This window comes from Phasianus colchicus, chromosome 6 (genome assembly GCF_987193195.1).
Source record: "Phasianus colchicus chromosome 6, bPhaCol1.hap1.1, whole genome shotgun sequence".
Lineage (NCBI taxonomy): Eukaryota > Metazoa > Chordata > Aves > Galliformes > Phasianidae > Phasianus > Phasianus colchicus.
In genome coordinates this window covers 14763787-14790000 of record NC_143441.1, presented here as the reverse complement: position 1 = coordinate 14790000, position 26214 = coordinate 14763787, and the positions used below count along the sequence as shown (strand labels likewise).

Sequence of the window (26214 nt, the reverse complement as noted above, 5' to 3'; positions counted from 1 at the left end):
TTTCTGTGAAACTAGAATGCTTTTCCATAGTTTGATTGTGGAGAATGTAAGTTCTTCATGGTATACTGATAAAAATAAGATAAAATATGAAAACCTTTTCTTTTTTTCTTTTTTTTTCTTTCTTTCTTTCTCTCTCTTTTTTTTTTTTTTTTCCTGAACTATTATAGAGCATTGTTTTTGTTTTGGTTTGGTTTGGTTTGTTTGTTTGTTTTGTTTTGTTTCTTTCCTTCCCCAACTAGACCTTGCAAGAAGCATCAGTGTAATAGCTACTAGATAATGCGGTTAGGTGGAGAATGGATGCATTTCAAATCCTCCTAAATGTTTGAGGTGGTTGTCATCACCATCCCAGTATGATAATTTTCACACTAAAAGCAGCAAGGCATTAAACTGTTTTAAAGTTCACACGTTTCTGTCCTGAAGGCTGCCAACCCCTATGAGTAATGTTATCTGGTACTATGTAAAGACGCTACATAATAAATAAACCTGATTGCCTCCCTGTAATTCTCACTGACATGCAATTTTCTTTCCTGCTTATTGCAGCAACGAGAGAAAGTCTGGTTGGTTTAATTTCTCTCCATAAAGAGAAGTGCCCTCATGTTTGAGGTTGTTCCTCCTCTTGTCTGCAGCAGCTGTTGCTCCAGCAGAGTTAACCTCCATGGGTTTCTAGGAGGTGCTTTGCACTGTGCCTAGGCTCTTTCAAACATTGCGAGAACCACTTTTTCATCAATCTCCAAGTGACTGCACAATATTTTTTCTCATTACTATACTTGTTAGAATTGTGTTGCAAAGTCAGGTAGACTTTGGTATGTGTGCCTGTAGTGGAAATGCTTAGTCACAGCTTGAACCAGTGATTGAAGACCTGGTAGGAAGGCAGAGCCAACCCAGGGGAGCCCACCTGAGTGACTCAAAGGGGTGGAGCTAGGATCTACCTCTACCTAGACTTCATGCAAGGGTTGGCAGTGGAGGCAAGAATATCTTGCTAGAGACCCCTGCATACCTGAGGCCTTCCGAAGGTAAGCAGCTTCTTTCCTTTATTTCTGTGCCCATGATTGTTGCATTTGAGTAAGTCCTTACTTTCTGTAGCCTAGAAACTTGCTATTCTGGTGTAGTTGCTGTGCTTTCCATCTTGTTATGGTATCTAAGGGGTTAAATCAGCCAAATTAGATTTCAGTTGCCTGAAGTCTAGACAGATACACCCTGGATTGGGTGTTCTGATGCTTTTCAAAAATCTAACTGGACCATCAAACATCTGTTTGAGAAACAGAAAACACGATTCTGGCACCAAATATTCACAGCTCCTGTTAAGGGGCTTGAAGTGAAGTTAGTTTGCAAACGTGACATCAGCTTTCCCTTTAGTTAAACTGTAAACTTCTTGGTAAGTTTACCAAAGCTAAGTTACTGAAGTATCCAAGCTGTTACCAGATAACTATATGTCCTCAAATTTCTGGATTTCAATGCTATTTTCATTTCTTGGTCTTGAATTTGCATCTCAAGATTATGAGCACTTCTTGCAGCGAATCCTATTTATCCCATGACCAAGGGAACAGTGTAGTTGTAACTGCATGTCGATGAAGACCTGCCCAACAATGCGAGATGAATGGCACTGTTGTTTGTGCTGATGTTAACTGTTGCGGTTTGTGTTCCAGCAGTGAGATCACAGCTGACCTTGCTGAAATGTTAGTCTCTGCTTTCTCTGACTTATGCCCAGGGAAGTCACCTGAACCTAAAGCAAATTGAAGCTAGCCCTGCCTGGTCATCGGCCAGAACCGTAATGAGTGTGGAGAATGTGCATTGATGCTTCTTTGAGACAGGCAGCATTTCTGTTGCTCTTTGCTAATCAGCCTAGCTATCTTTCTGGTATAATGTGGCCTCAAAATGCAAGGCAAAAAGTGGGCCTTGGGCTTCTGATGTCTGAATACAAGTGTTTCTCCTTAATTTCGTACAATACATGAAAGGAAGCATCAGGAAGGAAATATACCCTGTAGCATCATTCTCAAGGGAAGGTATACTTCCACAAAATGAAAATAAATGAGTTGGTATTATGATAGTCTAATACTGTGATGTTATGTACAGCAGATGCATTTTTCTGCTAAGAGTTTAATCCCTTCAGGCCCATTAAGCAAGGGGAAAAGTTTAGAGAGGATGCTGTTAGAAGGAGACATTAATGCACCTTTTAAAAAAATGGTTGGAGCATAAATCACTGGAGAAATACAGTACAAAATAGTGAATGAAATATTTATACTTTCCACTGAAGCCGAGTTCGTGCACTTGAGGGAGAAGCCCTGTTGAGATTGGTCTTCCCCTTTGTTCTGTATCATTTTTTTCCAATTGCTCAGACATGGCTGTTGGTTTCACGATCACTTTGAGGTTGATGTGATTAGAAACCACAGTCCTGCCTGCTCAGCATGGCCAGTGATGATCCAAAGTTTGCTTGTATTCTAAGCATGTTGTCTGGGTAAAGCAAATTTCATGTGCTTCAAGACACGTATTGGTTCTTCAAAATTCAGTGGGACTGGATTAGCTTCACTGTCTTATTTTACAGAGCAAGTTAATACACAATGTAAGACTTACATATGTTCATGTGGCATCTCACTTGGGTGCTAAATATGCAGCTAGAATAATATAGTATAGATTCATTGACTTATCCAAGGCCTTTATTCTCACATTTATGTTCTGTTATTTTAAATATATTTGTTCATCATGAAGGAAAAATTTGTAATAAAAATAAAGCACACAAAAACTTCAAAAGCTGCTTTTAAAAGTCTACCCCAAAAGAAGAAGGAGGAAGCTGATCGGCTTGAGAGTAAATTGGATTTTGCACCTTTTAGGACCCTATATTTCTCTCTGGATACAGATACTGAGATTGCTTATATAGGAACAGCCTTCTTTTAAAAATTATTTACGGTTTCTAGAAAAATATTACTTATTTTTAAATAGATTCTAAAAGAAGAACAAAATTCAAAAGCAATTTTGTGCCTTGTATTCTGTAAAAAGGTTCTCATGTTTTCTCCACACGGCTCATTTCTTCCTACAGAGCCTTTTCTGAACACCACCTCCCATCCGGTCTTATTTATTCTAGCTACTCTCATTCACAGCTACCTCCTTCCATTGACACAACTACAGCAATTGTCTAAACAGAAAAAATGATTGAAAGAAAAGCTTTATGTTTGTTGTGTGGTGCTTTGGTAGCTTTTTCAGCCTTAATTTCCAGCAAATTCTTGAATACGTCCAAGGAGACCAGTAGTGGCATATGCCACTGCTCAGCTCCCGCAGTGTCAGCTGTGATCCTTGGGATACTGGTTCCTGATGGTCTCAGTCGAGACCCTCTGGCTCAGAGCCTCTCCCTTGCCTCAGCAAACAGCCATATTACCCTCCTTATGCCAGGGATCTCTGGTGTTGGGTTTCCTGCTGGATTTGGGGCAGGGGAGAGTCCTATTTGGCCCACATAAACCAGTCTATGAAATGACAAGATGTCTCAATTAATTATACTCAAATTATTGTACAAGAGGTATCATAATGTGCTCTGTGCATGCCTGTTATATATCTAGCTAAGCTGGATTGGATATTAGAGAAGGTATCTTGCATGGGAAATCTTAATAGTCTAGGCTGCATTAACAGTTCAGGAACATGATTAGGAATAAACCGAATAACATTTATTTGCAGCATCAAATCAAGAGCATATGTAGCAGTGCACACCATTCATTGAGAACTGCCAAATCTAATTTTTCTTTGTTTTGCTGCATTAATGACTAATGGGTATGTAAAGAAAGGAAATGTAGTAATTCCCCTTTGAGAAGATCTTCTGCTCTTTATTTCAGTAATATTTAATGCTTATAGAACCTTCTTCTTCCTTAAAACATCTTAAAGATGTGAACTTATTTAATCCATCCACATTGATTTATTTAAACCATCCAGCAGGTCACTGAGATTGGTAGTTTCATCCTACCACGTCTGTTTCAGAAGCAGGAGAGGGCGGGCGACTTAGGCTGCTTCATTAACTTTTTTGTGGACAGGAAAAAGGGGCACAGTTGGATCCCACTTCAGAACTGAGGATTTCCCAATTTCCAGTCGTCTGTTTACACAACTGCATTGTGCTTTTGTGACTCAAACTTAGCGTTCCCTGACTGAGAGGACTGGGTGGTGTAGATGTCACAAAGACGTACAAGGTTCTGCCTCTCCAAAAGGCACACCGGTGCTTTGTTAGCTGCGACAACAAGCTTCCTGAAAATCATTTGGAATTGTCCAAATTGATCTTGTAGTCATGGATCCATTGCCTGCTTGTTAATTTAGGGCTTTGTGGTCTCTCAATTATTTTAAATCAAAATGCTGTAAAATAGTGAACTTCAGTATTTATATTACTGTGCTGAACTGAAAGGCGCTTTGAGACCTTTGCAAATGATGCGTTCTAAGTACAAGGTAATATTTTTCCTGTTTACTTCTCTGAACTTTTCCTTTCTAATATTAAGGATGCTTTTTCAGGGTGGAACAGAGGGAATTTATTGTGCAACACCTGTTAACAAAAGAGGGACTTGATTAATTTCCCACTCATGGTGCTGAGAATGTTCCCTTTTGTTGTCATTTTCTCAGGGTTATTACTCATTACCCTCATTCATTCTGCTTTGATAGAGGTAAATAGCTTTTAATTCCCCCTGCCCCCAAACCTTCTTAAAGTTTCCTTTGACAGCTTGTTGTAATTATGCCCCTCACTGAAGACACAGTCATTATTCTCTGTTGCCCTGAACAAGATTATTTAAGGCTCATTTTGGATTTACTCTGTGCATGTATTGGAAATGTGTTACCCTAAGAAAAAGGAAATACTAATATAGGAGCACTGTGAGACAGTGGTAAATGCGATACTGATCGCAGCTTTATGTAGTTGGAGGTATTTTAGTGAACATGAGCAATGCCCTTGTCATTACACGTCAAAACAAAAAAAAAAAAAGTGAGCGCCAAAAGGATACAAGCAGGAAACTAACCAAGCTTGCTGCAAAACCTGTTATTGAGTAATTGTACATAGAGTTTACTGTTGAACTGTCAGCGTATCTCAGCTTCAATAAAATATGAGCCAATTTTTTTTTCTATATCTGTAGTCTTCTTTTGGAATGTATCCGATGGCATTATGAATGTTATTCATAATGTTATAATATTGCATTGCAACATTATTACATCCTCATTTTCTCCACTTCGGCTCCCCAGACATAACTCACTTGCCAAAATTAACAAGTTCTTGGGAGTGTTGAGATTCTTGCCTTGCCACAGGCCTTGTTGTTACTGAGGCATCCCAGGGCTGAGACGTTTGGCTAATAGATCAGGCCATTCTGGGGAGGAAAGAAAAGTAGGCACTGGTACTTCATTTCATGTCCTCTCTGCTTTCCCTTACAAAAGGATGCTGCTTGGAAACGCTCTGTTCCTAATTGCCAGGGTTCTTAATTCTCTGAGAGACCAGACAGCAGGGTTGATTTCAGAAACACCTTTGCCCTTATGTGAACTGGAATCCACTTGAATAACTCAACTACACTTGAATTGCCATCCAGAAAAAAAAAAAAAAAAAAAAAAAAAAGTGGTAATGTACTTGCCTGTTTTTTCTTTCCCCCCAGTAGAAGTGATCACATTTGGATTACCTTGATTTTATCTTCTTGTTTGCTTCATTTCATGTTATAAATTGATAATGTCTTCATCTTTTAACTACTTTAGACTATGAGGCAGTAATCTGATTCATTTAGGTATTGTCATTGCTAGTTATCTGAAAACACAACATGGTGCAAGGAACACTATTGGAGATGCAAGGAAAACAACCCTTACTTTACAAATGAATAACAAACCATCACTGACCATCAAGAGTATCTTCAACAACATTTTTATACTAGTAAACACTCTGCTTTACAGTACACATATTTCTGACGAGGTGGGTTTTCAAACACAGGCACTATTTTGCTTGTAAATAAACAATGCAGAAATGTCTGCATGCGTATATCTTTTTAACTGGATACATTGATAAAACACACACAAAAGAACCTCCTATATTCCTGGGATATCCCAGGTAAGACATATCTACCTTGGAAAGTGGGTAGATATATTTTTAAAAAAACCTGACAGATGGTTGGATACAGACAATGAGTAGAGGTCCTTTTATACTTTTCTATCTTCGGTTACTTTTTATTTCATATAAGCAGCAGAGGGTCAAAAACTAGATAGTCATTATAAGCATATATGTTGGAGGAGATCTTTCTTGTTGAAAAGGAAAAGGCTGGGGAGTGACTGAGGGACAAAATTATGGTGGTCAAAACATGGTACAGATTGTGTTTGCTGGCTGGCCTCAGGGTCCAAGGCAATACTGTGCTTCCTGCCCACCTGACACAAAACTGCTGTGAGCGGTGGTTGTTTACCTGGAATTTCTGGATATCTGTAGCAGAGGCAGAGCACCAATAAACCCCCAGAAGCACTAGAGCACTAGCTTGCATCACAAATGTTGAGATATCATCCTAATTAACAGACTTGGCAGATGTGCATTTGCTCTAGGACCACTCTTCTTGTGAAAGTTTACTTATGAACTGCATAGCAACATGTGTTGTATATGTCAAGGCATGTAACTTCCAGATGTACATATTAGGACCTGTGTGAGTAATTACGACTGCTGTGCACGCACACAGATTTTACAGTATGTTCCCAGCCTTAATTTTGAACAAAAAAAGATACAAAGCCAATGCATATTTCAAATATGTTATCATCTCTATGTGTGTTTTCCCTTGCTTCCTACAATATGACTTGCTATAATTGGGAACAACTTCAGCACAAGAAAAAAAATAAGAAATAGTGCAAATAATGCAGGCTCTTTTTTGTCATAATGGTCTGCACATGCCAAATTTAAATGTGCACACAGATGCCACTGATACTGAGATAGATCCAAATTCATCTCATGCCTCTAGCTCAGAATGCACTTCTGCATTTCCCAAGAGAACATGAAATTCCTCACAGAATACAAGAGATTGTACCTTAAAAATTATTTCAAGTGATTATATTTATAGGCTGTTTATGAGGCTCATTACTATGTACGTGAGCATTTAAATGAAATTAGCCTCACAAGAGGCGTTTATCCAAGGACACACAGGATGTCTGCAGCAGAGCCAGGAACCAGAAAACATCTTCCAAGTTTAGGCCAATATCTTAACCACAATGCTATTTTTGCTTACTCGAGTCCCACTGTACTCCATTAGCAACCAGAAATCTTCAAGCAGAGAACTCTGCTCTCTTTCCAGACAAGATCACGTGTGGCTTGTGTGCTCCTCCCCTTTATATTAAAACATTTAGCCAATAGTACATGCCTAGGTCACCCATCAGGATCACTGCTTCTACTGACTGTAGCAAACAGTAAGAGAAAACCAGGCATTTGTAAACTCAGATATTGGAGATCTCTGAAAAAGAGCATCCCATTCTCATTCTATTCAGAGAAATCCATTACCCCATTTTAATGTGGAGGGGATAATCTACTGTGGATGCTAATCCTTTGGAGTGTATTTGAGCTATTTCATAAAATTATGGCTTCATTCTCTGATAATTTTACAATTCTCTACTATTAATTTTATATATAGAAAGGGATTCTCTACCATTTATTTTATATATAGAAAGGGATTGATAGGGCAGCTTATTGTTAAGTTTTTCTATCCTTTCCCATCACAAATCCTTCTCTTCTGTTGCTGAAAGAGAAGGATTAAGTTTACTGAGCTAGAAGAGTGAGGCATGTGGGTTGAAGGCTCAGAACAGAACCTGATGGCCACAGCTCTGTATGTCTTGCTGCTGTAGGGACAGGAATGGCCTGTAACCACCCACCCTCTCAGGCCCCAAGATGAGATATTTTCAAGAAGGAGCTGCAGATTTAATGTTGGGGAGGAGTCACAGCAACAACAGCTTGCTTGAAGCCCCTGGTTTGCAGCTATGTTGGGAACAGTCAGTATATATTGTGCTCCTGGGCTTTGGGAGGACTGTGCTCTGTGATGCACAGCATCCTGAACACATAGGGTCGTTCTCAAAATGAGCTCCAAACGTGCGTCGTCTTTTCAGTTTGTTTTGTATGTGCCTCAATTGCCTACCTGTTAACTAGAGATGAAGCTGGTTCTATATCATACTGGGTTTTAGGAGGATAAATTTACATGTATTATAAAGCATGCTGTCACTGTAGTGAAAAACACCTGCTCAAAAGTCTGTGCAAACATTAATAATTCTGTCTCAGAGCAGAGTTTGAATACTATACAGTAAATGTGATATTAAAAAATGAGGAAGTAAAATATGAAATACTGGTCATTCATCTAGAGATGCCCGTCCAACACAGAGAAGGGGCCCTGACATTAGCATTACACGTGATTCATTAGATTTTATTCTAATGGGTAGGCTCAAGGGGGTAGTTAAGGTGGAATAAGCAGCCTTAATTCTGGTACTCCAGAAATTTTAGCTGTTTACTTTGCAACTCTTCTTTTAATATGTACTTGCTTGCATTTCATAAAGCAGCTAAGGTAGAAAGTTAGAAGCTCCACCAGGCTATTGCAGAAATCCCGGTATCATATTCCAGAAATCCCGGGCTTGGTATGACACCTCTTCTCCAGCCAAAAGGCACTGCTATTTGTGCTGGCAGACGTGCAACAACCGCCAGCCCCAGGGAGGAGGCCAGCGCTGGGGACTGAGCTGTGCGGAGGGCTGCTGGAGCCACACGCTGAGCACAGCCACAGGGCCGGCTCCTGGGGCAGCGCGAGCAGCGGGGCGTACAGCCTGCAAAGTCTGCTGCTGGAAGCGGCTTCGATAGCTGGTTCAGGGAATGGTTGCGATGTTCAAGAGATGGTTCTGCTCAGCTGGATCACACTGCTTCCAGGCAGTCCTGCAGGACCCGAGCAGGCTCGTTGCCTATCATCCTGCTTGTACCCTGGGTTACATGAGCACTGGTGTTTGTGTACGTAAAGCTGCCCATCGTTTTGACTCAGTGATGGCCATTTTCAAGACTGCATGTTGGAATGCAGACTCTCTGTTCCCATACACCTTTATAGGAGTTAGATAACCAAGTATCCTACACCACCTGCCATTTTCCCCCTTTGTGGTTAGTGCTGTTGCAGGGCTAGCATCTGAATTAGGCACTACTCTGCTTCTTTTATGCAGGGAGGCATCTAAATTACTGCATAACATTACAGAATGAATGATAGAATCCTTTGAGTTGGAAAGGACCCATGAAGGCCATCTAGTATAGCTCTCCTGCGACAAACAGGGAGACCTTCTGCTAGATCAGTTTGCCTGGAGCCCTTTCCAGCCAGACCTTGAGTGTCCCCAGGGACTGGGCATCCACCACCTCTCTGCACAGCCTCATCACCACCTCACCACTTTTATATTGGTGAGTATTTATGTATTTACAGATGTAGACACTGAATTACATGTACTGCTCACTGTAACATTGAGGAACAAGTGAATGACTGCTGAGCATGGGATCTGTCACCTTTCTCTTGCAGCCTGGTACTTAATAATAGCAAAGACCAACTGAGAGAGGCATGCAGAGTGGGTCTTTCATTTGTCCTGTCCTCCTTCTCTGCTGTTTCCTTTTGCTTGATCTCTCACTTTACACCGAAAGCATGTTTTGCTGGCTGTTTGAAGACTGCTGAGTAGAGATTGGGTCTTATCTAATATTATGTAGTGTTAACTCCCCTTTTCCACTCAGATTGCAATGACTGCTTCAGGGTCGTGTGGATGGAAATGAGAGTGCGTGTCACGCAGGTAGTCAAGTCATTGAGCTGCTCCCCCAAATTATCTGCTCTTTACTGTAAATAGTTTCTTTTATTTTAAATAGAAACTTCAGCTGCCAAGAGAGCCACCTGCATATAAGCATGCAGGTGGTGTGGTGATGGTTGCTACACAGTACACATTAGGATTCCAGTCTGAGTAATGCAGATGTTTAGAGACTTGCAATGACTTTAAGGTGACCCAGAGTTGCTAGTGTGACAAGAGGCTGGGATAGTCCTACAGGGCATTTAGTGATATTATGATACTGTGGGAACAATAGCTAAGAACTAGCTAAGAGCTGACATTTGCAGCTAAAATATGTAATGCCTGAAGAAACGCAAAAGCAACCCTTATTAATATTGGCTTTTCCTAGCAGTACATTTGACATATAATGATAGTCTGTAAGTGTGCAGTGCCTCTTTCCAATTAAAAAAAAAGAAGTGCCTAGTAGTATGTCTAAGCAGGGGCCCAGCAGTGAAGGAGAACGCATACAGCTAAAGTAATCAGCACAGTGTCAGACAAAAAAGGAGTCAAGAAAATGGTTGGTGCCTTCCTTTTGGCCACAGCCCTAACTAAAATATTAAATATTTAATTGTGTCCTGAAGTCTCATTAACTCAGGTTTGGCTGTCAGACCAGTGGGAGAAGCAAACTGCAGAATCAAGAAATTTTGACAGAATCATCATGAATGCAGAGGCTTTAAGCCTAAGCACCTGTGGCACAGTCCTAACTGTTGAGACAGGAACTATGAATATAAGGAGAAAAAACCACAACCAGATGCATCCCTCTCTATCTCCTGGCTGTTGCTCAGTGAAGTAATCACTTTCCTCTTTTCCTACCTACTGCTAAAAGTTGTTTGAAAGAGATCAAGGAAATTTGAAGACTGCAGATGGTGTCTGGAGATTGTTATATATCATTACACAGGCAAAAACAATGTTAAAAAAGCATTACGGTTGCAAAGTCAAGTGTTCAAAAGGTATAAAATTACAGAGTAATGGTTGTCTATGCAGTTGTAATGGGCTTCTCTGTGAATGCTCATTATCTTTTTATTATTCATTATAATTATCCCATTACTCATTAACCTTAAATGTGGGATCGTATGGAGTTTTCCCCCTTGTTCTTTTAATTTAATTTATGTGTGGAATGGGTTTTAGCTTAAAAAAAAAAAAAAGAAAGAAAAAAAAAAAAGAAAAATAACCTGAAAATGCCATCCCCTGGCATATTGACAAATGGATCGTCAGCAAGGTTGAAATCTTTCTATTTATCACACAGACATGGAGAGCCTGGCAGCACTGAGTTTTAATTGTCTATGTGGACCAGTGCTAAAAAAGCTGGGATGCTTTGCAGCTGGGAGTAGGTCATTGCTGTTGGCAGCAGAGGTGTGCTCAACGTCATCTGGGGTCAGGAAGCAGATGAGGGCTGTCCTCTCCTTTCCTCTTATATGTCTCTGCCCCTTCCATTTGCCCCCATTTCATATAATCAGAGAATTGTTTAAGTTGGAAGAGACCCTTAAAGGTCATCTAGTCTAACTCCTCTGCAATGAACAGGGATAGGGTGCTCAGAGCCCCATCCAGCTTGACCTTGAATGTCTCCAGGGACAGGACTTCCACCACCACATCTCTGGGCAACCTGTTCCAGTGCTTCACCACCCGTATTGTAAAAAAAACTTTTATTCTTATACTCAGTCTAAATCTTCTCTCCTTTAGTATGAAATCATTTCCCCTTGTCCTATCACAACAAACCCTGCTAAAGAGTCTGTCCCCTTTCTTCTTGCAGCCCTTCTCTCTTTAGACACTGAAAAGTCATGCTCAGGTCTTCTCAGAGCCTTCTGTTCTCAAGACTGAACAGCCCCAGCTCTCTCAGCTTGCCCTTCTAGGGGAGATATTTCATTCCTTGGATCACTTTTATGGTCCTCCTCAGGATTTGCACAAACAGGTCCATGTCTCTCGTGTACAGAGGACTCCACATCTGGATGCAGTACTCCAGGTGAGACCTCACCAATGCAAAGTCTCTTGTCCTGTCCAGCTTCCTGAATTCATCTGGATCTTCTCAGCTATCTGGTTGCCATCACTGATTCTTTTTCTTTTTTAATTTTTCTCTGTTCTTAATCTCACCTCCCATTCTGCACAGCTATTTCCAGCTCTCTGATCATTCTCTACTCTAGACCGTAATATTCATTTACGCTGATCTCCTTCCACATTCAGTGCCTTGGTTTATTGTCTCAGTCTTCCCTTATAATGTAGACTGTCCCCCACCTTAATCTTCGGTCTCCTTCTAGTCTCTCTCTTCATCTCAGTGAGGGATAGGTGACACCCCAGGTTAAGTGCCAACGCCTCCTGCTATAGCTGTGCTGTGTGTCTTGTGCCACGCTGTTCAGGTGAGACCAGTGTTGCTGTGCACATCATTCCTTGGGTGTCTCTGCATCCCACTTGTGCTCTCTACAGATAAGAGGGAGGCAAGTGCCCTTCCCATTGCTCCCAGGGGAGTAGGCAGAAGCAGTGGGAATGTATTTTTTTGCACACAAGGATTCCCACGTGTCCATATTTGAATGGTTTTGTCAAAATAGGCAAAAGGCACATCCCTAACAGAAAGACTCGCCCTTTGGTCAAAATTTCAGGTCTTTGTTCTGTGAATTGCAGTAAGAAATCTTACCTTCTCTCGGGTTCCTTCCAGCCACTGTCTGAGGAAAAGAAGATGGATGACGTTGGACATTTTCTTGCTTCCACTTGGCATCGTTTTGCTCCAACACACAAAAAAACCCCAAAAACAAACAAACAAACTTTGTATCTTCCTTGAGAAACAAAAAAAGATAAATAGTTTGACTGAAATTTCTCAACCTCATGGTGACAGGAAATGATCTACAGGATGAAAATATTCGACTCAAAAGGTAAAATTAGTAGTTAACTGAAATGGGAAATGTCAAATAATCACAGTGACAGAATGCTGCAGACCCTTCAGGTAAAACATTCCAATAAGATTATGGGCACAAAAATATCTCTAGTGCTAAAACTCCAAACTTAAATGAAATAGGTTTTTGAGGTGGATTTTTTGTTTGTTGGTTTGTTTGTTTTCTACTACAAATTCTTAACAGAACAAAATATGCTTACCTTTGCTTACCTTTGGACCTATGGCCTAACCACAAATTATCTGCAAGCAGAAGCTGTGCCAGTATTTTAGCTGGAAAACTGTATGACAAGATTAATATTTTGTTCACACTCCCTCAGAGTGTTTTCTTCTCATCATTCTTACCATGTTGTATATGAGGTGAGAAATCTTTGGCAAAGATTGCTTTTACATTTCAAACTGATATATTTTGCTTCTGTGGGATCGTGAAAAGATAAGTGTGTTGATGTCAAGGGTGTGCGACTTGCACTTGTTAGGAGAATATACTCAGCAGAAACTTCTTTATATTGTTTTATTGAAAATAATTCAGTAAGAGGTGAAATTGATTGACTCTTCAGTTTGTCAGACCCAATTCTTCCCCTGTGAATGAACTTAATATCCTCACCTTCCCCTATATTTTAAATTCCCTAACTTTGTCCCCAGGGCTGCTGAGGTACCTCAACTGACAGGAATTTAGGTGTTTATGGCATACAGTGCTTTCTCCTCCAACCTAGCAGGATAGATTTCAAAGTTGAAAAGAGTCCTTTACTCCCGAGGAATATTTGGGTTCTACATTCAAAGACCTGAGACATAAGTAGGAAATTATCAGTGGAGCCTAAAGCATCAGTGACTGAGAAATCAGGGCATCCAAAAAGAAAAGAAGGAGAAAAGGTTAAGAAAAGGAAAGTACTCATGTTGGCAAGACAGGGGTTAGGTGGGGACAGTAATGAAGAAGAGACAAAACGGATGAAGAGTTACAGAGTAGAAAGGATTTGGGAATATGATGTTGGCAGAGGTGAATAGGGTAGAACAATAGGAAAGTGCATTTGCTGAATGTGAATAGAAATCATTATAAAGGTTCCACCATCCCTTAATAAAAATACGGTAGCCTCGAGTCCCTGTGCTTTATTAAAATCTCAGCTGGAATATATAAAAGAAAGCAGGCAAATTATTCTCAAAACAGATAACTTGTAGATGAAGGAGAATGTAGAGATTTCATAAGATTTTTTGAAGGCAAAAGATATTTGATGGGAAAGACTGAAGAAGTGATGCATTCAGAAAGAGAGGAGGGCAAAGAAATAAATGCTAGAGGGGAAAAAGGGAGGGAAGATTTGAACTATAATTAGCATTTGTCTATCTGCAGGAAATAAATGATCTCTTGCCCAAATAATTTTTTGGTACAGGAAAAAGGCAGCACTGACTCTGTTTTTGTTAGATGTTAGGTATCAACCCTGACTTTTGTTCTGGAAAGTTGACAAGTATAGGATTGGGAGGTTAAACATTTATAGAGTGTGCTCTGTTTAGAATGGGCTTGGTGATGTTTAATGGACAATGAGTTATACTGCAGCTGACAAAATACAGATTTCCTAAGCCAAATATATTCCGTTCAATACATTTTCTTTGGTTATGATGGACAGTAATCTGGCGTGACATAAAGTTTGATTTCGCACTGCAGGTTGCATTGGTTCTGTGGTAAATGGAAGCTGTCTATTACAAAAAAATGCCATTATTCCTACAGAAGAGTGAACTGATTTGAAAAACAGAGAATGGGTTCAAGTCTCCAGCTTATCTGCACGCAGAATTTCCGACTCGTCTTGCAGTACCGTACTTCTCTATTAGCTGTGCCTGCGCTCTGTATTGGGGCAGGGGATAATCTGAGAGCCAGAAATTCCCCCTCTATTGGGAATTGTTGCACACAATCTTTTGATTCCATATTAGTGAACACTTACAGCTTTTCTTTTAGTGTCACGGGAAAGTTTACATGTTGATAACAAGGCACTAGAGGATCTAGTAAGTGTTTTTATGCACTTGCCACTTCACTTCCTGATTGTGTTTAGGTGAGGAGGAGAAGAATAGCATTTTGTTGGATCCAAAGATTACGTCTACTCATAACCCATGTTTTTAGTTTATTTATGAAACACTTTGGACTAAATAGACTCTGAATTACTGTAGGGCTTACTGGGGCAAGCTGAAGTGCAAATTGTTTTTCCCAGTCATGAACTTCAATTAAAACCAAACAACCAATGAACACAGTTCACTAGAGACAGATGTAAATGCTGGTACTTTGAATAATTCCTAAACAATGTTTTTCTATACATACAGGAAAAAGAATTTTTGTTTAAGACAAAAAAAAAAAAAAAAAAAAAAAAAAAAGCTACAGACTTGTTTTAGACTTCATTTTTTTTCCTTTTTCAGGCTGATCAAAGGGGGAAACTTTGATTGCAGTTGGGTCCACACAGCATTCTTATGAAAAAAATTAAAATCAAAGATCAAAATTGGAACAACAACAAAGAAATCATATTTTGAGATTTCTTCATAACCATAGAACTTGCAATAGTAGTAATTGAAAAGCAGTATTTTTACAAATGCTTTTGAATAAAGTTTTGGGCTAAACTGCAAGGGTATTGCTGTAATTCTACTGCATTTTAGAAAGGGGACTATTAACAAATGAAATGGAATTTATTAGCCAAGGCTCCTTCAGGCCTTATTTACAGCCAGCATTAGATGAAGAGTTATTTAGTGGACAAAAAAATCCTGCCAGATATGAAAGAGACAAGAAGAAATGTGTCTTGGCATGCTGGGGAGCATAACTATGGAGAAAGCTGAAAGTACTATATTTGATAGTAAAGGAATTTCGCCTGAGATGACCCTCTGTTCTTGCCTATTGTTAACTTTTTCCCATGCAAAAAAATGCCCCAGCCTGTGAAAGTCACCTAACACCAGCTGTCTGGATGGCGTAAGAACAAGCTGTTCGCACACGCTGTTACAGACTTCTGGTGGTGTGCCATTGTGGTGCCCTACCAAAATTGAGGTTCCCTTGTGATACTATAAAACACAGAAGATTGCTCTCACTGCAGAAAGATTCCAATTGAAGTTCGCAAGACTGAGCGAGGAAGGAGGGAGGTGGAGTAAGGGTTTGTTCAAGGTCACAGGCCTGGGAAGGGGCAGCACCAGCAAACAGGACCTGAACCTCTTAACTTTCTGGGCTTACGCACATGGGGCCACTTAGTGGCGTATGCCCGCATGAGGAGCTATACTGTTATAACTCCAGCTGCCAGGGATGCTGGTACATTCATCTTAGTAAATTTTCCCATGCAGAGAGGTGCTGATCCTGGGATTTAGCCGTGACAGCCCATTGCAAGGAGACGTTCTCCCAAGGAGTGCTGTTGGAAATTTAGCAAAAGGAAGGAAAGAAATACCAAAACAAAACAGCCCTCGCTTCAATTAGAGGAAGAGATAATTCCTTTCAAGTCAAGAGGCTCGACTCCCACTGGCCTTTGTTCTTAAGCTTACCCTCACTGCAATTTCAGAGAGCAGTGTGAATAATGCCGGTTTGTTCTGTGATTACCCTCAGTTGGAGCACAAAATTAATATCTCACTAAGTAATTCAGTACGTGATGGGTGAAAATTCATTTAAACATGCCCTAAAAAGCTAGGGTTTTCCATATTCACTGGAACTCTCTCAGTGACAATTAATTGCCTGTGTTCTTATGTGTTTATGAGCCTCAGTAAACAGGCAGCATATTTACGTCTCTCCATTACCTTCAGAAATAAACTTCCTCAAGAAAAAAGCTCATGTTTCCTGATTACAATCTGATATTAAGTAAACAGAGGGGTGGAGAAGGCATCTAGTAAGCAGGACGTTGGAGGGAGGAAGGTGGGAAGTGAAGAATTTGCTCTCTGAAATTGTGCCCCTTGCAATGCTGGTAGCATCAAGTTAATGTGCTGCAGTGGCAAAATGGCCTTGGTTAGTTCTGCCACTGTTAGGGGGTATAAAAAGCTTATAAAAAGCTTGCCCTTTTTATTTTAAGAATATAGACTCAAGAACAGGCTCAATATTTACTGCCTTGTGATGTGGAGCTGCTGTAGAAAATACAACCTTTGAAAGGCATGTCTTCTAACCTATGTGAAATCCTCGTGTTTTCTGAAAGCCTTCAGTGATTGATGTGGGTCCTATTTAAGGGTGCAGCAGTAGGACACTGTGGACATCTGTGTTGTTCTCCCATGTTTCCATGCTGCATTTCTCTGCCATTGGACCCCTTTTTGCACTCGTTAATCTCCTCCAGCGCTGAAAGCACCAGTCCTTACTTCTGATCATATTTGCTTTGGCCTTCACTGTGTCATGATGGTGGTGAGGACAGACGACCACAGTTGCTGTGGTGACTTTGGACATTGCCACTGGTTAGTTGTGTCATATTATTCTCTTCCACATCACAGAACAAATCAACATATGCAAGGCTTCTGAGAATATGAAGGCTGTAGACAGATGATAAAGGCAACATTATTTAGAATCATAGAATATCCTGAGTTGAGACCCAAAAGGATCATGGAGTACAACTCTTGGCTCTAGACAGAACTACCCAAAATTCAAACCCTATGTCTGAAAACATTGTCCAGCTGCTCCTTGAACTCTGGAAGGCTCAGAGCTGTAACCACTTTCCTGGGGAGCCTGTTCCAGGGATTGATTACCCTCCTACTATTTACTGTGGTTGTGTCCATTAACATCTGTAGAAAGAAGACTGTAACACATAATGTTGGACTGTCTGTACAACTGGCTGCTGGTTTCATTTGCTCATGCAAATGAAAGCAAAAGATTGTATCAGATGGAAAATGCAAACAGTTTGCTATCAGTGAATGTTCACTGTTTTTCCTGAAATTTTCCACTCTGTCACTGATGACATCCTTTAGGATTGGACCTTTAAATGTCAACCAGTGGAAATATCTGAACTACACTATTAATCTGGAAGATGGTAAGATGAAAAATGATTACATCTAATGGTAGTTTTGTGGCGAGCTTTTGCTACTGTCCAAAATCTCTCCTGTCTGCAGCTCTATCTGCAGTTGCCACAACCAAATGCTGCTTGGGGGGCAGGATCAGACCGGGACAGGGAAGAACTTTCACTGTGTTAATGTTGGGATTTCTCCTGGAACTCCAGGAAAGGTTGGAAACTGTGGTGCTCCCCCCTTCAGAGAGGCACCTAATTCTATTGTTGCAATGCTGTTTTGTTCCCCAGTGTCTTTTTTTTCCACCTCCTCTATGCCTATTGCATGCTTTACTGATTCTGGTTGCACCAGGATATATTGCGTGAAAGAAAGTTAATTATCCTTAGGCAAATGAACCTGATAAATTAACTAATAAATAGCAAGATCGTGTGTTCATCAATGTAGTTTTAAAGTATCTGGACTGAAGGAGCTGACAGATCTAGAAATAAAATCAGTATTCCTCTTGTAACCCATTGTAAACAAGCTGTCAAGCATCACTATGGTCTCCTTTGAAACTAGCTTTAATGAGTAAATAGAGAGAATAAAAGCAGAGAGACAGTGTCAAAAATGTAAGCCCAAGATAATCGTTGCTGTTTTTTTTTTTTTTTTGCCTTAGCCTATTATATTGCTCTAAGTGATGGCAGCTGTACTTCTGCTGCTGAACGAAAGAATTTTTCTAGTCCTGACTTAGAAAATATTGATAGAAGTTGATTCTTCTAGAATGTGTATTACTGCTTTTCAAGAGCAAGGAGCTAGAAAATGCTTGAATTGTTTCATTATGCAGATACATGTGACTTAAGAAGCTGTTTTGATAAAATATCTAGAAAGCACTAAGGAAAGGAAGAAAAAAAGAAAAGAGGGAAAAGAGGAAAAGTAAAAAGGGAAAGGAAAAGGGAAAGGGGAAAGGGAAAAAGGGAAGGGAAGAGGGAAAGAGAAAAAGGGGAAGGAAAAAAGAGAAAGGAAGATGGAAAGAGGAAAAGGGGAAAAGGGAAAGGAAGAGGGAAAGGGAAGAAGGAAAAGGGTAAAGAAGGGGAAAAGGAAAGAAGGGGAAAAGGGAAAAAAGGACAGGGAAAAGGGGAAGAGGGAACAGGAAAAGGGGAAGATGTGAACAGGAAAGGGGAAGAAGGGAAGAGGAAAAAGGATAAAGGGAAAGGGGAGGAGGGGAAGAGAAAAAGGGAAAAGGGGAAAAGAAAGGGAAAGGAAGAGGAAAGGGGAAGGAAAAGGAAAAGGAAGGTGGAAGGGAAAAGGGAAAAAAGAAGAGGAAAAGGAAAAAAAAAGAGGGAAAGGGGAAGGAAAATGAAGGGGAGGAGTAAGAGAAAAGGAAAGAGCATATGTACAACTGTATTTTAGTAAAAAAAGGGCCCCTGAATTACATTTTTCCACTTGGTGTCTGTGTTTTTCTTTTCACTCTCTTTTTGTGAATGAAGAAATCTGTATTTCATGAAATGTAAAAATACATCCAAACATGTAATTTCTCTACTTCAGTCTGCCAGGAGAAGCAGTCTCATTTTTTTTCCTGTCAGTTAACTCCAGGTTGCTTATCCACAGCATTGGTTGTTTCTGAGTTAATATCCTTTGGTGTCTGTCTTCAAATGTATTTGGCTGTCTGGTTTACAGTTGATTTGTTCCCATTTATTTCATTTCATTTCTAAATTTCCTGTCGAAGAGATTCTTATTGCTTGCCTGTCTTGTGAATCTCCCCATACACTGGGTGACACCAGTGCAGCAATTCCTTTTCAGGTGCACTGGAACTTGGCTTGCTTGCTGGATTCCCATGAGTGCTCCCGGGTCAAGGTTGATAACGAGCATCCAATTGTGGGAAGTTGTGAAGTTTGCTTGCTGGTGCTTGCTGGGACTGAACAGCTTGTCTTTTCTTTTGAGGAACATTTATACTTAACACTCGGTAGGCAAACTGCTCTTTTAGTTTGCAAGTGGATTCGGTTATTCAAATGCACAGGCCAGAAAATGAAGGGGATTCTATTTAAACAGTGTGCTCCCAAGTCACAGATGATCTTTTTGATGTCTGTATTTTGCAAATGGAAATTTTCCATTTTTCAGTTCTAGCATTTGTTCAGAGGCTGTGTGCTATCTAAATCTGCTTTTGTGGCTGTTCATTTGCATTTTTGCTCTGCTATATTGCCTCCCGCCTTCTCCCTTTGGCCCCCCACTCTTCTATATTGGATTTCTATTTTTACTGGCTTCACTCTATCTTGCATCTCCGAAGGCTCAATCATGTGAGGTGATGAGCAGGCTCTGCTGCATGGTTCAAGTGCTCAGCACCTTGACAGGATTACTGGTGTAAAGGGGAACTCAAAGCATCTGTGTGTTTAGGACTCAGGCTCAGTGAGGGCAGAGAATGATAGACTCAATCACAGAACCATTTGAGTTGGAAGGGACTCTTAAAGGTCATCTAGTCCAACCTCCCTGCAGTGAACAGATCACCTACAGCTAGATTGGGGTGCTCAGAGCCCCATCCAACTTGACCTTGAATGTCTCCAGGGACAGGGCTTCTACCAGCACATCACTGGGCAACTTGTTCCAGTGCCTCACCACCCATATTGTATAAAAAGAACTTTTATGCTTTTATCCAGTCTAAATCTCCTCTCCTTTAGTATGAAACCATTTCCTCTTGTCCTGTCACAACAGACTCTTCTAAAGTGTTTGTCTCCTTTTCTGCAGCCTCTCTCCCTTTAGACACTGAAAGGTTGCTCTCAGGTCTCCTCAGAGCCTTCTCTTCTCCAGGCTGAACAGCCCCAGCTCTCTCAGCCTGTCCTCATAGAAGAGGTGTTTTATCCCTTGGACCATTTTTGTGGCCTTCCTCAGGATGTGCACAAACAGGTCCATGTCTCTCGTGTACTGAGGACTCCACATCTGGATGCAGCACTCCACATGAGGCCTCACCAGCGCAGAGGAGAGGGGCAGGATCACTTTCCTCACCCCGCTGGCCACGCTTCTTCTGATGGAGCCCAGGATACAGTTGGCTTTCTGGGCTGAAAGGCCACACTGCTGGCTCATGTCCAGCTTAACATCCAGCAGAACAGCCCAACTTCTCTCACACCCCCTAATGTGTTCCTAAATAGGAAAACTCAGTACTACAGGTCAGAGCATGCGGTGGGGCACATGTGGAAATCTTGTGCTGAAATCTCATAGCATGATATGAAATGCTCACAGCAGTCAGATAAGATAGAATAGTTCTTCCTGGTCACAACATGATGGCCACAGCAAACCTTGCTTGTTCAAATAGAGCTTTCAGTCAGTGTGCACAGTTTCTCTACTTCCTTGGTTTTTTGTTTTTTTTTCATTTCACCCTGTACTCCACATGGGTTCTTTCCTCTCCCATATACTTTTCTAAGACTGAACCACTAAGGAAGAAAAACTGTGTTAATGTTCTGAGGGAGGAGTAAGAAGGTGAGGAAGAAACAGCTTGAAGAGCAACCTGAATCTTGTGCTGAAACCACAGTGCTCTGCCAAGCAATCCCTGCTCAGCCCTATAGCTACAAACCCTCCAACTGTCAATTGTTCCCTTGGGGAGAGAAAGGAGCATAAGCTGGAGTATTGCTGGAGGACTGTGTACTGTTGGGAGAGGCAGTGGATTTAAAGCTGAGCAGAAGGGTCAAGTAAGCATAGGGCTGGAAGCTGGAAATACAAAGCTTTTCTGACTGCTTCTGTCTGCCTTCTGCCTCTGCACCCAGCTTCCATGGGACCAGCCAGGACAAATAGCGGTTTGCTCAGCTGGGGTCTTTTTTCTGAGTCTGTACCTGCAGGCTGGGAAGCTGGGTGCTGGCTGTGCTTTGCAGTGCTCCTTGAGATGGGCAAGTGCCAGTACACTTAGAACTTAGAATGGATTCCCCAAAAGTTTATCTCCTGAAACAAGGGCCAGACACTTTTGTGAGTGTGGCACTTTGTTGTTCCTGCCATGTGGGCAGGTACCTGAGTGCTGCCTGGACATTAAACCTCAGTGTGCTGCAGGCAGTGCTTTGGGTGCGCCATTGCTTCCCGTGCTGCCCATTTCCTTCTGCTGTTTCCCTCTGCCTGTGATTATGGGGCAGCTATAGGAATCCACAACAAAACCCTCTGCTGAAATGAACAGCGAGCTGCCAGCGTGAAGTGTGATACTTCCATGTTCCTGTCATGTGCAAGCACGTGCCACAAACCAAAACACAGCTGGCAAGTTCAATTTTAGCTCTCCCAGCCTTGAGAAGAGTCCCTTTAAAGAAATTCTTTTTATAATTCTTTTCTTTTTTTCTGAAGCAATTTGGTTGATAATACAGCAGCTGACAATCCCACTGCAATACTATCAATGGTCAAAATAGTAACAAAAAGAAACCGCCGCCCCACGCTTTTCCCCCCAAATTTATAAATAGGCGAAGCCACTGTAGAAAGGCCCAGGAATCTGATGACGCGCCAAAGGAATGAGACTTTTTGTTGTTGTTGCTGTTGAGAAAAGAGAAATGCAGGGGTTTGCGCACAAGAGGAAACATTTTGTTCCTCACGCACTTTTCTGGCTGTGATTTCTGCTGCGCTCTCCAGGCCCGGCGCTGACAGCGGCCCACGCGGCCGCGATGCCCGCAGGTGTTTGCCCGCACCGCTCACGGTGCCACGCCGCGCCCTCACCTGGGCCGCCCGCTGGGTGCGCGCCTACGGTTCGTCGGGTCCCGCGGGGCGGCGGGGCCTGCGGGTAACTTCTGTGCTCCGTGTGCTCCCGAGGCACCCGGGGTCGGGAGGGGGGAGTTTCCTCCTTACCCTCTTCCTCCATTTTGTTCCAACTTTCAATAAGCAAGTCTTATATAAGCGCCGTAACAAAGTATACGTTTAATATGTCTGGCCCCGGGTCGCCCCCCGGCCTCTCGAGGAAGTGCTGCGTGACGGCACGGAGCCGTTTAGGAGAGGATGCGGAGGGGGGTGGCGGCGGCGGCGGCAGGACGACGCCCTCCCCGTTCAGCGCCGCGACTCCGCGACCTTCGGCTGCCGCGTTCGAACCGCCCCACGGACACGCAGCCGCGGCGCGGGGATCCCCCGATCCCCGGGTCCCAGGGCAGCCCCGGGCCGCGGGGGGCGGGGGCGCGGGGCGGTGGCGGGGCCTGTGCCGGCCCTCCCGGGGGAGCGGCGCGCCGAGGTCCCTCCCACCGGCGGCGCGGCGCGGAGGGGGTTTGAATGAAAGACAGGACGAGCCCCGAGCACCATGTCACTCCGTGAGGGAGGCAGCGGCAACTAGGCTGGGGAAGGCTCTTCCCTCCCCCCCCCCTTTTTTTTTCTTTTCTTTTTTTTTTCCTTTATTTTTCTTTTTTTTTTTTTCCCTTGTTTTTTTCCTTTTTTTTTTTCCTTTTTTTTTTTCCTTTTTTTTTTTTTTTTTTTTTTAAGGGGGGTGGGTGGGGAGCGAGAAGAGGGGAGGGCTCGAGAGCGGAGAGAGGACGAGGAAAGCGAACGAGCTGAGCGGGCGGCGGTGTGGAGTTGCACTGTCTCCGCTCGCAGGACGCTCCCGGCCGGGCACGGCAGCGCGGAGTCACGCAGCGGGCAGCGGACAGGGGCTGCCACCCCCACCCCCCACAGCCGCACGCACATCGATGTCCGCGCCTGTGCGATTTGGGCTGCGCTGGAAGTAGCGGGCGGCAGACGGCGAGGAAGTCTCGGCAGCCAGCTCCGCTTTAGTCCGCGCTGTCAGGAATAGCGGCGTGAGAGGAAGAAAGGCCCTGGGGCACTACACCCTGCCGCCGAGTTCCCTGCGCCAGCCAGAAGGACTCCAGCTACATGGGCAAACGCTTGGACCAGCAGCCAATGTACCCCCAGTACACCTACTACTACCCCCACTATCTCCAAACTAAGGTAGGGCGGTGGGCGCTGCGGAGGGCAGGGGCTGTGGACTCACCTCATTGCCTGCCCCTCGCTTCCCGGGCTGGGGGGCAGCAGGCTGAGGGCGGCAGGAAGGTCGCTGCCTGTGCCCGGCTTTATTGATTTATTTTTCTTTCTTTTTTTTTTTTCCTTCTTTTTTTTTTTTTTTTTTTTCTTTCCTTTTTTTTTTTTCTTCTTTTTTTTTTCTTTTCTTTTTTTTTTCTTTCTTTTTCTTTTTTTTTTTCTAAGGGCCGCTGGCGTCGGCCAATTCCTTTTATTGTTTGGTCTGAACGCTATCACGATGCCGGGCAGGTAGCGTGCTTATTGTGGCATAGGGTGAGGGCTGCTCTGGACAGCATCAGGCATGGAGGGCTTTTTCAGGGGCTCTTCCAGTGATCCGTCCGGTCCATTTGGCGCTTAGAGGTGTTTTGCCGTTAGATGAGCTGTCTGTGGAGCTCAAACTTTTAATCAGCTGTGTGAGAGATGCTGTAAGGGCTGGGGAGGATGAGGAGCTGCCGCCTGCAGATCTGGTGGAGTTGGTGGCAGTGGGTTGCGCTGCTTTTAGTATCTCATTGCATGGCGAGGGTGAGATGGCCGCACTCTGCTGCGCTAAAAAGGTCTGGAAATAGAGGGCAGCTACTTTCAGAGCGTGTATCCACTCATGGGCTCTTTCTTTTCTGTCTTTCTTCCCAATTTTAAAAATGCCAGTGGACAAGAAAGCAGGCCTGTGTCCTCGACAGGGGCTGAGCAAGGTTGCTGCTACCTGGCCATGAGCTGGTTAATTAAAGCCTCGTTTCCCTAATGTCATAATGTCATTGTGGAGCAGTCTGCTTGCTGAAAAGATTTCCTGAGTGACTGAGTGACGGTAATAGGAGAGATCGCTAAAGCTAAAGTTTGCAAACCACGTTAGGATAAAAATAAAAAATTATTGTAAAAAAAAAAAAAAAAAGACTGCTTGCAAGCATAACATCACAGCCACAGTTTCAGTCACTAAAGCAGCACCCTTTTTTGGGGGAAAAATAATAACCAGGACACACAGACATGCCTCTGCCCCTGCTTACACACGTGGTAGATTTAACACATGGGACCTTTGACGTGTGCCTGCGTGTGTGAGGTGCTGGGGGGGGGCTGACTGTGCAGACTCTGAAGCACGTTGGTCTGCTTGCAGCTCTGATGGCGAAGTTATATTGCCCCGTTAATGAAATTACTCTCCCGTTAACATTTATGGCCAGACTGCTGCATGATATAAATTAACTAATTGTCAAAACTGGGAATCGGGCTGGTCTGAGTCGTGATGACACCAGAGCCACTCAAAATGATTACAGCCTGTAATTTGTCACAGGGTTACCTCTCATTTGTTTGCTCTTTCTTTCGTTGTGTTGTGCAGATTTTTATATGAAACTTAGCCTCTTCTTAATTTTATGATGGAGTGATTTTTATTGCTTTTTTTTTTTTTCCCCTCTCCTTCTTTTTCTTTCAAGGTCGATCCAAATTGTGTTTTACCTTTGTGGCCATTTAGTGTGTATTGTTGCTGTTGCAGCAGCAGCCCCTCACTAGCTTGCCTGCAATATTGCCCATAGCTTTAACTGTTTGGGGGATTGGGGGACACAGCCTGATGCTATTCCTCAAAACGTGGCAAGCCAAGGACACAAAACAATTGATGGTGGTTTTTTTTTTTTTGAAAGAACAATAGCCTCGAGTATTGGAGGAGAAATATTGGACATTCCATGCCTTTTACTCATGTAGCTTACATTTTGTCAGTCCTTTTTTTCCTCGTCTTTTTGCTCTTTCTATTTTTAACTTCATAAAATAAGCTTTTTAAGGAAATAAACCTCACATTTGAGCTTAAAATAGCAACTTTTTTTTTCTTTTTCTTTTTTTTTAAACATTAGGTTAAAAACAAGTCATGGTAAGGAAAAGCTAAATTGAACGCACTTTTATAGCTGGTATATAAAATTATCAACCTGGTGAAAAGTCACGTGTGTCTGTCTCTGCACGCATCACGCATTTCTGCAAGGACAGGTAACATTGCAAATCAGTGCTACGTTTTATAAGATGCTAGTTTTCTTGCTCCGTGTTAAGTGCATGCATAAAACCTAAATAATAAACAGATACACACATTCATATATGGGGACACGCGTAGGAGTTTTTCCTCCTCTATAGACCCTGAGAGTTTGGAGCAGCGCAGACAGGCAGCATCTGGATTTTGTTACCTTAAAGCTGGCCATCAGCTTCTGGGACATTTTAAAGCAGTTAGATCCATTGTATGTCTAAAGTTAATATTCGGGTAATCAAATAACATTGTGGCAGAGAGCTGTATCTTTTATCATGCCTGTTTGAACATCTCATATTAATAAACCCCTGCATGAGTCCAATTGTACTGTGAACTTCAACTGTTTATTTTTTCAAAACTCTCCTTTGTACCAAACATTGTAGGATTCATCTCTTAGGAAAGAATGTCTTCGTGTTCACAGTCATGCGTGCTGGGGGGGGGGGAGGGGGGGATGCATCCATTTGTAATTAAGGATGAGATTCTAGGATTTCTTGTGCCGTTTGCGTACAGCTTGTGAAACGCTGAGTGGCAGCGTGTTGAAGTTCTGAAATCTCTGCTCCCCGGTGTGCCTGGGTGAAGCGCCGAATTGTGCTGTGCCTGTTTTTTGAAGTTGTCTCAGTTGCTCTCTGAGAAGTGCTGCATTACTGTGCACCACATCCTTCTCTTGGGGAAGCACGGAGCTGCCTAAGATCTGGGTCTACGGTCTGTGTTTGTA

The 26214-nt window shown here is 42.5% G+C and overlaps 1 protein-coding gene across 12 annotated transcripts in view; it reads left to right on the top strand.

Moving 5' to 3' along the window:
* Positions 1–26214, top strand: part of RBMS3 (RNA binding motif single stranded interacting protein 3) — a 697193-nt gene that overhangs the window by 232141 nt on the left and 438838 nt on the right. For 2 of the 12 annotated variants that reach the window (XM_031590253.2, XM_031590251.2), the window contains exon 1: positions 22951–23440. The exons of the other annotated variants lie outside the window; for them this stretch is intronic. In XM_031590253.2, the coding sequence (XP_031446113.1) occupies positions 23366–23440 (75 nt within the window). In that variant the 5' untranslated portion in view covers positions 22951–23365. Of the gene's footprint in view, positions 1–22950; positions 23441–26214 lie in introns of those variants that run through there. 12 annotated transcript variants of the gene reach the window in all.